Raw genomic sequence first — 15,233 nt, 5'->3', positions numbered from 1 at the left:
CTGGTGCCATCCCACTCACCTAAGGTTCCTGTACGCCCGGGCCACTTTCCCTGAGATGCGGTCTGAGCCGAAGACCACGACGCGCAACGTGGAGACCTTGGTGTCCTCGTCGTAGCTCAGGAAGGGCCTGCGCTGGACGCACACGTTCTGCGCTGTGTGGTGCTGTGGGAGCCGCTGACTCAGCACGTGCTGGGGCAAGGAAAGAGCCCTCCGGGAGCGTGCTGGGATGTGGTGCTTGGCCTCTGGGTTGCACAGGCTCTCGGCCCGGCGCAGAGGTAGGGAGAGCGAACCAGTGTCAGGATAGTCCCTTACGTCTCTCCGCAAGACCAGCTGGCTTTTGCTCTTGAACAGCTTGCAGATTTTGCTGGCCAGTCTCTGCCTCTGCTTGTGAAGTGTCGTCTCCTCTTTCAGGTCCAGCCTCCCCACCAGATCGAGAGAGCTCTCGTCGCTGTCTTCGGCATAGCCACTGTCCATGCAGTCCTTGAGGCTAGACACAAAGGACTTAAAGGACCTTCTGGAGACCACTGACAGCTCCGAAATGGAGTCCTTGGAAGTGGTGAAGAGAGACATCCGCGAATGTTTCGATGCCTCCTCTGATAACTCTGAGTACACAGAGTCCTTGGAAACCGCCGAGATGGAGGAAAGGAGCGAGTCTCTTTGTGGAGAACAGCCATCAATTTCCGTCTCCTCTTCCTCCTCATCCTCCAAGAGCACTGGCTTGAGAACATCGCACTCCTTGTTGAGTACGTCTCTGAGGATATCTGAAAGAATAAGAGCCAGCACAGAGTCCTAAACAACACAACATGGGAGATGAGAGGGGCATATCGGGCCTCCCAGCCCATCAACCCGAGGGCCAGTGAGGGATTATCCTCTACAGTGTGTTCTCCAGTACTTTGTCCAGCCTCGTATGACCCCAGTGGTGGAACTTCTACCACCTCCTTTCTGAAGCCGTCCCACACGAATACCAAACGCACTTGTGCCCAGAACTCATCTTGTCAGAGGTTGTCAATGTTTTTTGACCGAAACAAGTGGATTTGGTGGGGGGAAAAAGCGATTTTGTCAAAAACTAAAAACACTTTCATGAAAACGGTTCGATTTCAATGAAATTTTTTATGCAAAAAAAGTTTGAAACAAAAGTCAGTTTTCTTTCAAATGGAAGTTTTTGTTTCCTTTGGGTTTCCAAACACCAAAGTAAACTAACATTTGTTTTGCTTCCTTTCAACTTGGATTGTCAACTAGTTCTACTACTTATGGCCACACCCCATTAAAACGTATTTTAATACTAATCAAGATAGCCAGCCAGGTCAGAAAGTGATAATGCCACTGGCTCCCTGACAAAAATGTACTCTGTGAGAAGAATGAAACAGACAAGCCCAGGGGAGGACAGGTGGGCCAACAGTTTTCCAGAGTGACAGAATTGATGTAGCTTGTTGGGGCCGGCTGGCATTGAATGCACAGTCTGCACAGAAACACAGAGATTTGTCATAAGCAGGGACTGGGAGTAAAAGAGAAGTAGCAGCTTCGCTTGCAAAATTGCCGAGGAGGGAGGAAATTACCAGGCCAGGCACAAAAAACCCTGCTCACCTGACCCTATCCTGAGGGCAATGGAACCCCCCCCCCCCCCCACGATATTTTGTTGCCCAAAGCGTATGCCCACACTGGAGCTGGAGGTGAAATTCCCAGCTCGGGGAGACATACCCACACTAGCTTTCATTGAGCTAGCATGCTAAAAACAGAGCATGGCCACTGCAGTGCGAGGGGCTAGCCACCCCGAGTATGTACCCATCCTAGGTGACAGGCCCGGGACTCATGCTCTGGCTGTGGAGGCTCGCACATCTGTTTTTAGCACAGTCCTCAAACTAGGACTCGCACCTCCAGCTCCAGTGTAGCCTTCCGCAAAGGGAGCTAAACTTGCCCCCAAGCGGGCCGCTACAATTTGGCAAAGTTGCGGTAGGACAGCTGGCCTGTCTGCCCAGCCCTGGAACGACCGACGCCACGTCCTAGGTCTCTTTCAGACCCTTGCCTTGGGGTGTGGTTTATTCATTTCAACACAAAACTCGCCAAGCAACACAGAGTTATTTCCCAGACCAAAACAGGCGGCAGGGACCCCAGGGCCTTTCCACTTGTGTCTCTCCCCACTGCTCCAGGACCTGCTAGGAGCCAACTTCCTTCCTGCAGCCCCCGCCCCCGCCACTGAGCCCTCTCAGCTCTTTATGGCAATCACTGACCTCTCCCCTGCTGAATCTGATAACGAGCCAGGGCTGGCCACAGGATCCCTGACCATTAAAGGGGCAAGCCACCCTGTTACAGTTGCATTATTATTAATTGTCTGTATGGTTGTAGTACCTGGGGCCCCAGTCACAGACCAGGTCCCCATTGTGCTGGGCGCTGTACTGACTCAGAACCAAAAGGCAGCCCCTGCCCCAGAGAACGTCCCATCGAAGTACTGGGTAGGTTCCAGTAACGTACATTTTCAATATCAAAGGTCATTATTTCTCTTGACATTATCTATATTCTAGGAACACAGGAAGGTACCAGATCAGTGCTGAGCCAGGCCTCAGTGCTGCAAACACCCACACACATGCTTAACTTTAATCCTGCGAGGAGCGCCATTGACTTCAATGCATTTCAAACAAAGCATGTGTGCGTTTGCAAGATGGGGCCTCGAAAGCCTCTCTGGTCTAGGATCCTGCCTCTGCCACTGGCCCTGTGCTTCCGAGGAAGTCAAACTCCCCACAATGCAGCTCTCTTTGCACGCCTGTGCCATGGGGGCCAGGGGAGTTCTTCCTCAGCCAAGCAGTGGGTGAGTTTTAGCCTTACCGAAATTATCCTTGTCCCAGCTGTAAGCGTAGCATCGAGCAACGGGGATGGGGACTGTGTGAAGTTTACACGACTGGGCCATCCCTGAGAAGAGAGAAGAGCAAGTGGCAAGTTAGGAACATAGAGTGAGAAGGCACCTCCTGTGTGACTGAGTCCAGTCCCCTGCTATTTATTGCAGGCCCCTCCATCTCATAATCTGTTTACCTAGCTCCATCTCAAAACCATTTAGATTGTTCGCCTCCCCTCCTATTGGAAGGGCCATTACAGAACCTCTCTCCTCTGATGGTTAGAAACTTTCATTTCCAGCCTAAATGTATTCAGCGCCAGTTTAAGTCAGCTCAGGCAAGCATAGACTGAAGTGAAAAGTCCCAGCATCAAGGCCTCTCTTCCACTTGTGAGCCCCCACCCCCTCCTCTCCAGCAAGTGATGCCACCAGCAATTCATCCTAACAGCCAGGGATGAATGTGGGAGAGGAGGAAGTAGTGAATTCTCACTAGCTCCTCCCACAAAGTGAACTCCACCCATGTAGGACAACATGAGAATCTTCTCACCACAGACAGAGCACGTGTTAAACAAAACAGCCTCTGCCAAGCTCATCTGGGGGGCTCCTTGGACTCTGTCCCCACTCAGTGGGGCTAAGATGCCGCTTTGTGCTCCATTCCACCCCTCTGCCATGCTGGGGCCAGAGATCAGGTTGGAATGGCACTCCCAAACTCCGCCCACAATCCATGCCACACTCCGTAATGACACCACAATGAGCCATCGCTCACAGCCGATCACGCAGACCTTCACCATACAGCCAGGCATTCTCCTTGTGTGAGTGCTTTCGGCAGCAGTGAAAAAGTTCACAACGTCGACATTTAAAGCGATCCTTGCCAGGCATGCGGGTTGATACTCCGAGATGAATGGGGCAGTTCCGAGCTCTCAGAGCTATAATTTCAGGCTGTCTGCAGACCCAGGCAGTGGTCATTGTTACAATCGGTTTGTGTTTTGAAAGTTTTCTTCCTAACCATAAGGGTTAGAGACTTTTTTTTTTTTTTTTTTTTTTTTTTTAATAAAAGCTGTGATTCTGGAGCAGAAAAAGAAATAAGCAAGAAAAGACCTCAAAGACCAGCTCATCATGAGGAAGTGAGCCAGAACAGATTTTTTGTTCTACTTTTGAAATGTAGTCCAGTCAAGGATTTCATGCTTCATAGCATTCACTCCTGATCTCTCAAAATAGAGCAGCTAACGTATATGACAGGCCAGGCTAGAGAAAGAAAAGTAGAACATTGTATAAATTAGAACAACCCCACTCACTCTCATACCTGTGATCTTAGGGAAACCTGCTTCAGCCGCAATGTCCTGCAGCATGGACTCCAGCTGTTCCCTGGCTGCGACAGGGTCGCTGGTAACAGCTGCCAGCTCCTGAGCTTCTGTGGTGCGAGAATGGATCTCTGAGAGCTCTTCTAAGGTCCTGGACTAAAGAGAGCACAGAGATTCAGAGACAGCTTGTCTACATGTGGGTCTCTCTTCATGAAGCATAACCCATTTCTTCTAGAAAAAGAATCCTGGCCAGAGCTAAGTGAAACACCCTTCTCCCCCCAACCCCCATAAAAAATTCTGGGAAAAAATGTTTGAATTTCATTAAAAAAAATCTATTTTTTTTGTTTGGGGGGGAAATTTAAACTATTTTAAAAAACAAGAAAATGGGAACTTTTGTTCACTTTGGTCTCTTCTCTTCCCTCCCTCCTTCTTTTCCTTCTGCCCCCTTTTTTCCAGTGGGTTAAAAAAATGAAAAGGCAGGGTAGGGCAGGGCAGGGCAGGGCAAAGGAGTAAAGTAGTGAGAAAAAAGTGGGACTTCCCCCCCGCCCCCAACCACAAAAAAGTTTCAAAAAGTACTTTTAAACATTTCAATCTAAATATAATTAAACAAAAAAGAAAGTATGACAACACATTTTTTCCTTGAGAAATCGTTGTTGAAACCGCGTTTTCTTTTGTTTTAAACTTTTGATTGACAACGCAATGAGCTCTATTCATCGCCATTTCCCATTGTTTCGTTGTAAAATTATGGGAACGAGTAGTTGTTTCTACCTTCTGAATTGAACTGCTGCGAGATCTCACCTCCCCCTTGCAACTCACAAGACAATTTACATTCATGCAGCATCCCCAGAAGCACTGTGCAACCAAACTGATCCGTGAATTGCACAAGGGTCAGCATGGAACTGCAGCCATCTCTGGGATGGAGAAGACCACTGCTAAACAGCACACAGAAAAATCACCCTGTATGCCAGGGATAGAATTGCTCTTGTTTAAAGGCCTCCATGCAGAACGCAGGAGTCTCTCTACCTTCAGAATGCGCTGTAAGCTGCCCATATCGCACTTGGTCCCAAAAGTGGCCTGGTAGATGTGTCCAATTAGCATGACGAAGGTTCTGTGCTGGCTGTGCTCCGCGGTGCTCATCTTCCTGGCGACAGACAGATATTCGCTCTGAACCTCAGAGGGGTTGAGCAGCAGAACCGTGCTAAGGGCAACATGGGATGGTGGTTAGTGAGCGTAAGATAAAATCAACTCTACTCACTGCAGCTCCAGGGTTAATTAAACAGCACCTTGCAAACTGGACCCTGACATGGGAATAGATAGAATAAATAATAACAGGTTTCAGAGTAGCAGCCGTGTTAGTCTGTATCTGCAAAAAGAAAAGGAGGACTTGTGGCACCTTAGAGACTAACAAATTTATTTGAGCATAAGCTTTCGTGAGTGAGCTGTTGCTCACGAAAGCTTATGCTCGAATAATAAATAACAGTTGCACTGTTAGCACGACCTGGAGAGCAGAGGGACTTGGGAGCTTTGTGTGGCATTTGATCAATTCCAAACTATTCCACCCACCAGATGGTGAAATCCTTCCACATTACAGGAACATGGAGCCTGAGAGAAGCCCTTCACCTCATTATCCCAGTTTACTGTACACACACAGCACTGCCCAGTCCTCCCGCTCATGGACTGTCAGCAATGGCCTCTAAAGACCAGCTTTGCTCTGTCGGTGCTTGGCAGACCAGCCCCAGCTCTCTGGTTCCTGGGCTTCCCATCAGCACAATCTGCCAATTGTGTCAGGCCATGGGCTGTTTTACCAATGTACAGGCTGGGCACAGAGCAGGAAGTCTATGTTGACAGCGGTGCAAATCTAGACGGTTGTGATTGCACACAGCGCTATGGCCCTTCCATCAGACAGACACCGGGTCCCTCCCCCAAACAGCCTGCAGTCTAAATGAGACAGATCACACACGATTGGGGAAGGACAGAAAGGGCGAGGGAGTAAGAGAAGGAAACCAAACTTGCCCTTGAGACAGCATCTTGGTTAATGGGGTTGGCTACTGGGCCCACATGAGATCTTGGCAGATGCACCAGATCCTTGCTAGTTTCCAGGTGTGACTGAACGTATCCATGGCATGACAGGATATAGACCATACAAGACCCGTCTCTATCCCAGTGTCCAGTTGCTGCTGTAGAGATTGACCAAGGTGCTCAAACTAAGAGTCCCTAGATTTAAACACCTGGGGTGGGTGGTCTCAGAGGAAGGCCCCTGCTCCTGGAATTGGGCTCCTGGCTAGGCCACCAGAGGCAGAGGTTAACCTTCAGGACACGGCGCACAGCCTGAGGCAGAGCAGTGGGGAAGAGAGGCACTCCTTAAGCACGGCAATGGAGTTTCTTCTCCATACTAACAGCATCCTCTAACTGCATGTTAATTGCTAAGGCCTTGGTCCAGCAAAGTGCTTAAGCAGGTGATTAACTTTAAGCAGGTGAGCAGTCCCGGTGTAATCAACAGGACTTGCTTAAAACTGAGCACATGCTGCAGAGTTTGCAGGACCGGGGCCTCAGTAGGCCCACAGGCTCAGGCAATGGGCACAGGCTTTGTATAATGCCCAGGCCTGGTCTATACACAGATTTTGTACTGGTAGAAATATGTGGGTTAGGGGGTATGATTTTTTTCTTTTTTACCTACACAGTTATACTGGTACAGCTGCTAGTGTGAATGTGGTTACACTGGTATTAACACACCAAATACCAGTATAACTTAGTCCCTTTCCCATACAGGGATAGCCAGCCTGGTATAAAGCACCTTTATGCTTTTATCACTGCATCCTCACTGGGAGGCGAGCTGCTGTACCATTTGAACACACTTGTATATTTAAAGCAGTACAACTGCATGCCGACAAGCCTGAAATAAAAAATGCTCACAGCAGGGGAACCTTAGCGATGGCTGAGCCAGCGGCTGTTGTTAATAGCAGGCTAGGGAGAGATCAGCTCTGCATTCACACTTTCATATTTACAGATGAGGGTGATAGCGTGGGGAGGAAGGGATCGAAGGCCCAGATAAGGCCCCCTCCCCCTTCTCTGTCTCAGTCACATACTCCGGGCTCCGTGCTGGCTTGCTTATTTGTCAAGAGATGGCACTTTTATTGATCAAGCATGAACCCTGTCAAACTTCCTGCCTGGGATGGGGTGAAGCTGTTCCCCTCCCTCCAATCTTTGCCCCCCACCTCTTCTGGCTAATGCATGTCACTTTGGATCTTTTCTGCTCTCCAACTCGCATAGAGATCGGATCAAACATTCTCCGGGCGACAGCCACAGATCAGCTCCTTCTTTTCACCATCCTGTTCTTTTCAAGACCATGCATTTCCCACCATGGGGCAACAGCAAACACACACGCACACACTGAGAACTGGAGAGGGCCCAGGACGGCCACTTTGGGAATGCTGGTATTTCCACTTTACCATATGCCTTGACCATTAGTTCAGTGCTGTTCTCCACTGCCCCTTCTCCCCCGAACCCATACACAGCCACAGCTGCATCTTGGGTGACTTTCTAGGGGCCGCTTGCCCTAGCTTGGCATCTGCCCCTTGATTATGAGCACTATGGAAAGAGCAGTGGGGGTTCCAGGGAGACCAGCTGCCAGACCACACAAAGCCGCCCCCATCGATCCCCTCCACCTCCCCACAGCAGCACTCACACAGTGGAGCTCTGGCAACTCTTCATGGACAGTCCCTGCTCCGCCCTCACCAGCCTTTGGTACGAAATCCCTGTGGGGAAAGAGAGAAGCAATTCACTGACTGCAGCAACTTGGATCATATGGGAGCAAGACAAGCCAGTAAACTACTGGCATCAAGTGTGTCTTTTTAACATTTGCTGAACTGGCCAAGGTAAAGATCAGGAGGGCGCCTGATCTTTTAAAACGCATTAGCTACCACACGCTAACTTCACATCTTCAGGCCTCATCTAGACAAGGCCTGAGAGGTAACTTGCATTCAGAGCATCACCCAACACTCCAGGTGGAGCCAATAGTACCTAGGTAGGCATGGGGGGTGGGAACAAAGCCTATGGCAAAGTGATAGGAGACATTATGCTGGCGGTGAGTTACCGGCCCTACTTCAACTGTGCGAGAGCTATGGAGAGGGAACGGAGGGGTGGTCAGGACCAGATAATGTGGGCAAGAGGCTGGAGTGATGGGACAGAAACCAAAGGAGATGGAGACAAGGTCAACCGTAAGCATGGAGCAGGTTGGGGAGCTCACACAGAGCAGGGAGGAGAAGTGTGAGGCATATGGCAGTCAGAGCAGTGAGCTGGGTGTGAGGTGAGCATGAGACAGGAGCGATGGAGGTGGCAAGCAGGAGGCTGAGGGAGAAATCACAGGGGCAGAGTGCAAGGGCGTGTTGGGAAAAGATGAGGACACAAGATCTGAAAGGCAGGTTGGCAAGCAGAAGAGCCGGAAGCAGATGCAGGGAGGAGGGGGCTATGAAGCCGGAGCAACTCCAGGGAGATCTGAAGGCAAGTCTAAACTATGTTCAGCTAACAAGAGAAAGCAAGGGAATGTGATGGATAGCAGGGGCAGGGAGCAAGGGCATACACGAAGCACACAACAGAGAAAACCCAGTAGGTCGCATCCCTCTGCCAGTGCCAGACCATGCCCTGCTGTTTTCTACTGTTCTGTCCAGTTTTCATTTACAGTGTCCCAGGATCCCCTTCAGCTGAGCAGACAGGGACCAGGAAGGTGAGTCACTGCTAAGGCGTAAGATGTGTGGCCTCAGCCGGGTGGCTGCCGAGGCCATCAGGGTCACATGACCATGCAGTTCACCAATCTCACCCCATTGCACCGTCTATGCTCTAGCCTGCACCAGTCCACGAGAAGCCACGTTCAGTCCAGCAGTGCTGAGCAGCTCTGCATATCGTTGTCATGAACAGTCTCTAGGCTGGTGCAGAACAGTCAGATACCAAGGTCAGTGGGTTTCACTGTTCACCGAGTCTCTAAAGTGCCATGGAGGGACTTGGCCACTTGACTCCCAAAAGCAACCTCCACAGTCAGGCGAGGAAGAATTAAAGGAGACGAGCTCTTGATCCCCAGGCTTCAGGACACCAGCTGATCAGCAGCAGGGAACCAGGATAAAATAAGGGGCTTTATACCAGGGTACAGTCCTGTCTCTGACGCCTCTGACATGGGTCACTGCTGTGGGCAGGACGTTGTCCATTCCGGTGAGGCAATTCCATTGGCTTTAATAGGACCAGTCACGGGGGAAAACAAACAGGGAAAGTTTTCCTACGCCACTAAAATTCACACTATTGAACTGTAACCAGCAACTACCCGCTTCCCCAGGACATCCACAAGGCCTCACTAGATGGAGAAGACTTTGCAGTGATTTTCTCTCATCTATTTCATTCAGCGTCTGTAACGTGCTTTAGGAACTGGGGTCCCAGGTGCTGGGGGGGCGGGGAGGGGACAAACTTCTCTCTTATCTGCATCCCATCCCCCCCGTTCCGCAACATGACTTCTAAAGTCTTCTCAGGTTGCATGTGCAAATTCAGCATGTACCAGCCTGCGTTCTCAGGCCTGGGCATAGGCTTTTTATCTGTCCACAGAACAAGTTGCCATGCAGGCAGCAGTCGTGCAAGCTTCCCCTCCCCCACACAGCTTCCCCCCGAACCAGGATCACCCGACGGGCGTTCAGTCCATGTGGAATGCCCATGCCTGGCCACCCCCAATGAGCCTCAAGGGTGATGACAGCTTTGTCCATCTGAATTTTTGGCTCCTGGGAAGTGGACTGAGACCTACCAAATCCATTTCAGCCAGGACACCAAGCGGCTACCAGACATGGGCCTCATAAAGCCCCTGCAGCAGCATCCCCTGATTGAGTGGTGCCTTTCCGCTCAGTTTCCTGGGGCAGCCTGTGCTATCCAAGCTGATATTTTGTTTATCGATTCATTCAATGATCATGCTTTGCAGAACAATCCACACCGACCCAGGCTCTCAGACAATACCAAGGTTTATTGAACTCTCGGTAAATATTGACAGCAGCTTTGTCTCGGTTAATCTTTACCTCTTGGCTTTGACCTCATAAGATTCCCAGGAAAGCTGAAGCATCTGGATAGTAATATGGTGACACTGTACCACAAACAGCTCCGGAAGTGCCCGGCAAACAGAATGAGTCTATAAGGTCTTGGTTGGATTTCCAGTGAACAAGCGTGATCTCCACAAAGCTATCACTGTTACTGGTGTGAACTGAAAGTGGAAAGGCCAAGGACTGGATGTGCCATGGAGAGAGAATGAGGCTCTGGTCCCTGAAGACGGTCCTTCCAGCTCACGATCAGGGCACATTGGCACTGCCCTGTGCTTTGTCTGTTTCCATGGCTGTCAAACCATCTGCCTCCTCATACAGTGTAAAGAGAAATTTGGCTCCAAGCCCCCAGCCACGTTATTCTTGGGCACAATGGTGTCATGATGAGAGCAGGATGCAGTGAAGGCTCCTGGGGATCTCCCAGGGGTTTGCAGTTGTGTTTAAAACAAGCTTCCTGAACTGGTGTCACAGCGATAACAGACCACGGAGATGAGGCTGGGAGATTCCAGGGAAGTTCAGGGACAGCATCATCGATAGCACCACCATACCAACCACATGGTACTTCTAGGGCCCATCCACACTACAGATACTGGACGGTTCCCATCTGCTGTGTAGACACAATTCCTTTCCTGGTTTCAGCACAAAGCTGCAGCCCAGAGGACAAAGTGCACCCAAACCTGGTTCAGATGGAAGGCTCTTTATCAGGACCGGGTCTAACCCTGGGACTGATTTCCAAACACTTTCTCCTGTTTCGTATTGCACTGCCGCATTCCCCTGCGATGCTGCGGATGCGTAAGTGCATGGAGCTGCCATAGTGGTAGGAAAACAAACCACCCCAACATCTCCTCCCCCTGCCTGGGGGTCAGGTCTGCAGGCCAAACATCCCAGTCTGAACCTCACACTGCAGTCTGCCTCTCACTGGCACCACGTCCCCGGCGCCTGCCGGTCAAGGGGGCAGGAAAGACCCCCGTTAACGAAAGAAACTAGATTTGTCATCACAGCAAACCCAGTTTCCTGGTGGGCGCCGCACAGTTCAGAGGGGGAAACATTAACCCTTTGGATACTGCACACACCACTCAGCAGCTTTCATCCGGCTGGCAGCATGGAAGAGGCAGGCTTTGAGGGGTTAACTCCATAGCCCAGAAGATGAAGAAGGTGACTGGTGGGGGAGGACATGTCAAATTGACATTTTAAAATAGAACTCGTCATTGTGAGGAGAAGGTTCTCACTAAGCCCTGCCTTGCTGCATGTCTTTGTTCCCCTACACACTCCCCACGCAAAGGCAGCCCTGTGACATCAGCATAATCTCCATCCCAGCACCGCGGCTTTCGCGACATGAAACTGGGACTTGTGCTGCCGTTAAACGGGGTCAGAATACACCTTCTCTAGACAGGAGCATGTAGCCTAGCCCAGCCCAGCTGTCAACCAGAAAGAGGCATTCCCAAAGCACACTGTCCCCTGGAGAATACTGCAGTTTCCTGCCTTGCCAGAATTTAGCATTGAGCAATGCATCCCATCACTGCTCCCACGCAACCGAGCGTCACGCCGCAGCAAACAGGAACTGGCCAACAGCCTGCACTGAGTTACAGAAGACTTCCCTGTTTTGCTGGTGCCATTTCCCAGCTGTCACTGTCTGGCCTCATGCTTTTTCCTTTTATCCCTCCGGAGTCCTCAGTCACTTTCTTTCATAGGAGCAGTGCCCATTACTGGGACCAGCAGGTCTCCTGGCCAGTGCAGCCTGCTCTGTGAAGTTTCGTTCTCATTACAGGCAGTGTGGGAAACACCAGGGCCACAGAGATGTGCACAGCAGAGGGGATGTAGGCGGATTGGTCAAGACGAGAATGCCGGATCCAGGTAGCTTTCTTTGGGGACCTTCACAGTCTCTCTCTGGCCAAATCCAGAGCAATTTCCCACCTGCTCGCCCTCACTTTAGGGGTCTGGATAAAATGGGACCCAGTTCTGAACCATCCCTGGTTCTGACATTGCAGAATTGCAGCCCAGCTCTATGTGGCTTTGCCATTTCAGAGACCAGGCCCAGCCAGATGAGAGGGAATGGCCGGAGACCCCTTGGAAACGTGGGGGATGCTAGGCCAGGTTTACCATTGCAGCAGTACCCAGGAGGGGCTGATTTAAGGTAAACGGACGTAAGCTGCCTTGCATCAACCTGACTCTGTAGTGTAGACCAGGGCCAACCCCAGCCACTGGGCTGCTTCACTGGGAACCCTGTTTGGAGAACACTGGCTCCAACCAGTGAAAGGTCTCCAGACCCCCTTGCTTACTGGGCCTCATTTGCCACCTCACTTAATACAATCAGTGCACTATTCTTAACATCATATCCACAACCCAGACAAAGACCTGAGGGCCCAGCCCGTACCAGGGCAGCTCTGAGCTGGGATGTGGTTTAGATGGCAGTTACAAAATTTTTTTTTAATCCTTTTGCTTCCTCGAAAGCATCTTCTATCCACCCCCATTTCTGGAACCTCAAATTTCACCCCCACTTAACACCTGGTTAATCTCTACTTAACCCCTTGGCACTAGCTGAAGAATCTTTGCTGATACTGATAATTTGCTGATAATTAGCCTGCAGTTGCCAGTCACCATCACCAGCAGAAATTGGATCCCTGGGTAACGTCACAGTTAAGAAGCACACAGTGTATTCCCCCACTGTCCTCCCAGAGTGCTTCAGCTCTGGAGTACGGGGCCTCCTCTTGGCCCTGTCTGCGCTAGTACATAGGGCATGAGCAATGATGTGTGCCTCTGGACTCGCCTACACTACAGAGCCACCTAGGATGGCAGAGTCTCCAAGTGGAGACGCAGCAGAGGCAGACAGAAGGAGTTCTTCTGCCGCCAGAAGCTACACCGCTTCCCCAAACAACATTAGCTAAACTGCCAGATGCACTCTTCTGTCTTCTCTATACTGGGGGTTTTGCCATCATAGCTACGCTGGGTGTGATTTATTCACAGCTATGCCAGTAAAACTTTGCTGTGCAGACTTAAGGCCGTGTCCACACTAGAGAGGAGAGCTTCTCCTGCTGCCATAGCTAACACCACTCGTTGGGGGTGGTTTAATTATGTCGACGGAAGAGCTGTGCCACTGTAAGGTCTAATGTAGACATGGCCTGCCCGTTGCCAACACAGGTTTTCTACAGCACGTCCCCTAACCCTGCTTGGAGCTCATCTAATCCTGCATTAGCAATCAAACGGTGCCAAGGGGTGATGTGGTGATTAACCAGATGTTAAATGGGTGTGAAATTCTACAATCTGTTCTAATACAGTAGTGAAGAAAAATGATTCTCTGCATCCCATCCTCATGTGTAAGACCCTTTTTAAATGACCTTTTCTTTTAATTGAAACAGCTGCTTAATTGGAACCAATAGGCCATCCACGAGCATAGCTTCATTAAGACGATTCTAGTGCGTAAAGACAGATACGAGTACATGCTGCAGGTCTTGCCTGCAGCTGAGCCCAAAGTCCAATTACACAGAGACAGCACCTCAGCCACAAAACAGTGGCTGGGAGTTCCAGGGTACTGTATGAAAATTTTTTACAAAGCAGCACACTCAAAGACTAAAGCCACCTTGATGGGAATGAATGGATTCACTGTTATAACCAAATTGTCCTGCTGAGTCACTTTCCTTCACAAAGCAAAGTTTAGGGCTAGTGGCAATAGCAGCAGGGAGCAACCAGAGCTGGTTTGCCATGCAAAAGATACCCCCAGAACAAAGAGGCTGCAGTGGAAATTCTCATCCGCTTCATGAATCCACCGAGATCAGCCTGTCTATCTGAATTTAACATTCATGGAGACATGTCCGGTGCCATGCAACGCGGTTCCTTTACGTGACAGCATTAATGCTAAACACATGACCCTGGAAACGTAACTATGTCAATTCAGCTTTTCACCTCTGGAGGAGAGTTGGCTTCCAATCTGTGTTAGGGCAGCAGTGAAATGAGTTCAGCGGTCTCAGCCCACTCCTCCCAGATGACAAAAGCCCCTTTACAACTGTATTGGAAAACACAGAACAGATGGTAGCAAATGGACCCACAGTTTGCTGCATGGCTGCTGGTCCTGAGCTTTGCATGATTTGTTTAAACACAACGTGTGTGTATGGGAGCAACACTCAGAGAATTTCAGAGAGAACATTGTGCATACCAGGCCACCGCGGTGAGCATTTCCGGTTTGGCATGAAGAATGGTCAAAATACTTCACTCAGACCCTCTGAGGCTAAGTTAGCTGCACCCAACACCACAAAGACTACGCGTGAGAGGGATCTGTAAAATGATGGACTGTTTGGATTCCTACCTGGGGCCTTGAGTTCATCGCTGATGAAGGTCAGTAGCTCCCGGTAGATGTTGCAGTAGGGCATAGGCCAGGTAAGGAAGGTATGGTAGGTGCTAATGGCCTTCAGAAGCAGGTCAGAGTCTGGTGGGAAGTGAGGAGTCTATAGGGGAAAAAGAAGTAGCATGAGGATTACAATCCAAGGTGGGTCAAGGACACAGTCATGGAAGCCTGTCCTTCCTCTTTGGCTTTGGTCCCTCCCTGCCCCCCAACACCACTCAGATGGATTCAGATCCTCCCAGGTCCCAAACTAGGCTCCCAAACTGAGCTGCTCGATAGCCCAAATAAAAGAGAAGGAGGTTTCAGCGGCCACTACCAACATGGGAAAGCAGGTATCTGGGCTGGCACTGGGAGGATAATAAAAATAACTCTCAGTCTAGATCAGACCAGAGGTTGTACAGTCCACTCTCTGACTGTAGCTAGTGCTGGATGCTTCTGAGGAAGGTTCAAGAAACCCTTCCCTGGGCAACTACAGAATAACCTGCCTGTTGGGGTTGTTTCTTCCTAAACTCCACCAGTTAGTGGCTTATGCGCCAAAGCAAGAGAGTTTCTCTCTTACTAAAGAGAACATACTCTTAGCAACCATGGATGTTCCCATCCTTTCAGATGCATAATCCTTTTATGAATCCTGCTTAGTTCTTGGCCTCCCAGAGATCTTGGAGCAATGAACTGCAGAGTTCAAGGAGAGTGATCACTTTAGATAAGCTATT

General features: G+C 50.1%; 1 protein-coding gene across 3 annotated transcripts in view; it reads right to left on the bottom strand.

The window, feature by feature from the left end:
- Positions 1-15,233, bottom strand: part of PIK3R5 (phosphoinositide-3-kinase regulatory subunit 5) — a 98,315-nt gene that overhangs the window by 19,241 nt on the left and 63,841 nt on the right. For all 3 annotated transcript variants that reach the window (XM_077833833.1, XM_077833831.1, XM_077833832.1), the window contains exons 5-10: positions 14,488-14,626; positions 7,811-7,880; positions 5,149-5,323; positions 4,128-4,281; positions 2,821-2,904; positions 20-761 (exon numbers count right to left, since the gene is read on the bottom strand). In XM_077833833.1, the coding sequence (XP_077689959.1) occupies positions 20-761; positions 2,821-2,904; positions 4,128-4,281; positions 5,149-5,323; positions 7,811-7,880; positions 14,488-14,626 (1,364 nt within the window). The remainder of the gene's footprint in view (positions 1-19; positions 762-2,820; positions 2,905-4,127; positions 4,282-5,148; positions 5,324-7,810; positions 7,881-14,487; positions 14,627-15,233) is intronic.

The sequence above is a fragment of the Eretmochelys imbricata genome, chromosome 14, assembly GCF_965152235.1.
Source record: "Eretmochelys imbricata isolate rEreImb1 chromosome 14, rEreImb1.hap1, whole genome shotgun sequence".
NCBI lineage: Eukaryota > Metazoa > Chordata > Testudines > Cheloniidae > Eretmochelys > Eretmochelys imbricata.
This window is presented reverse-complemented; position numbering and strand designations above follow the sequence as displayed.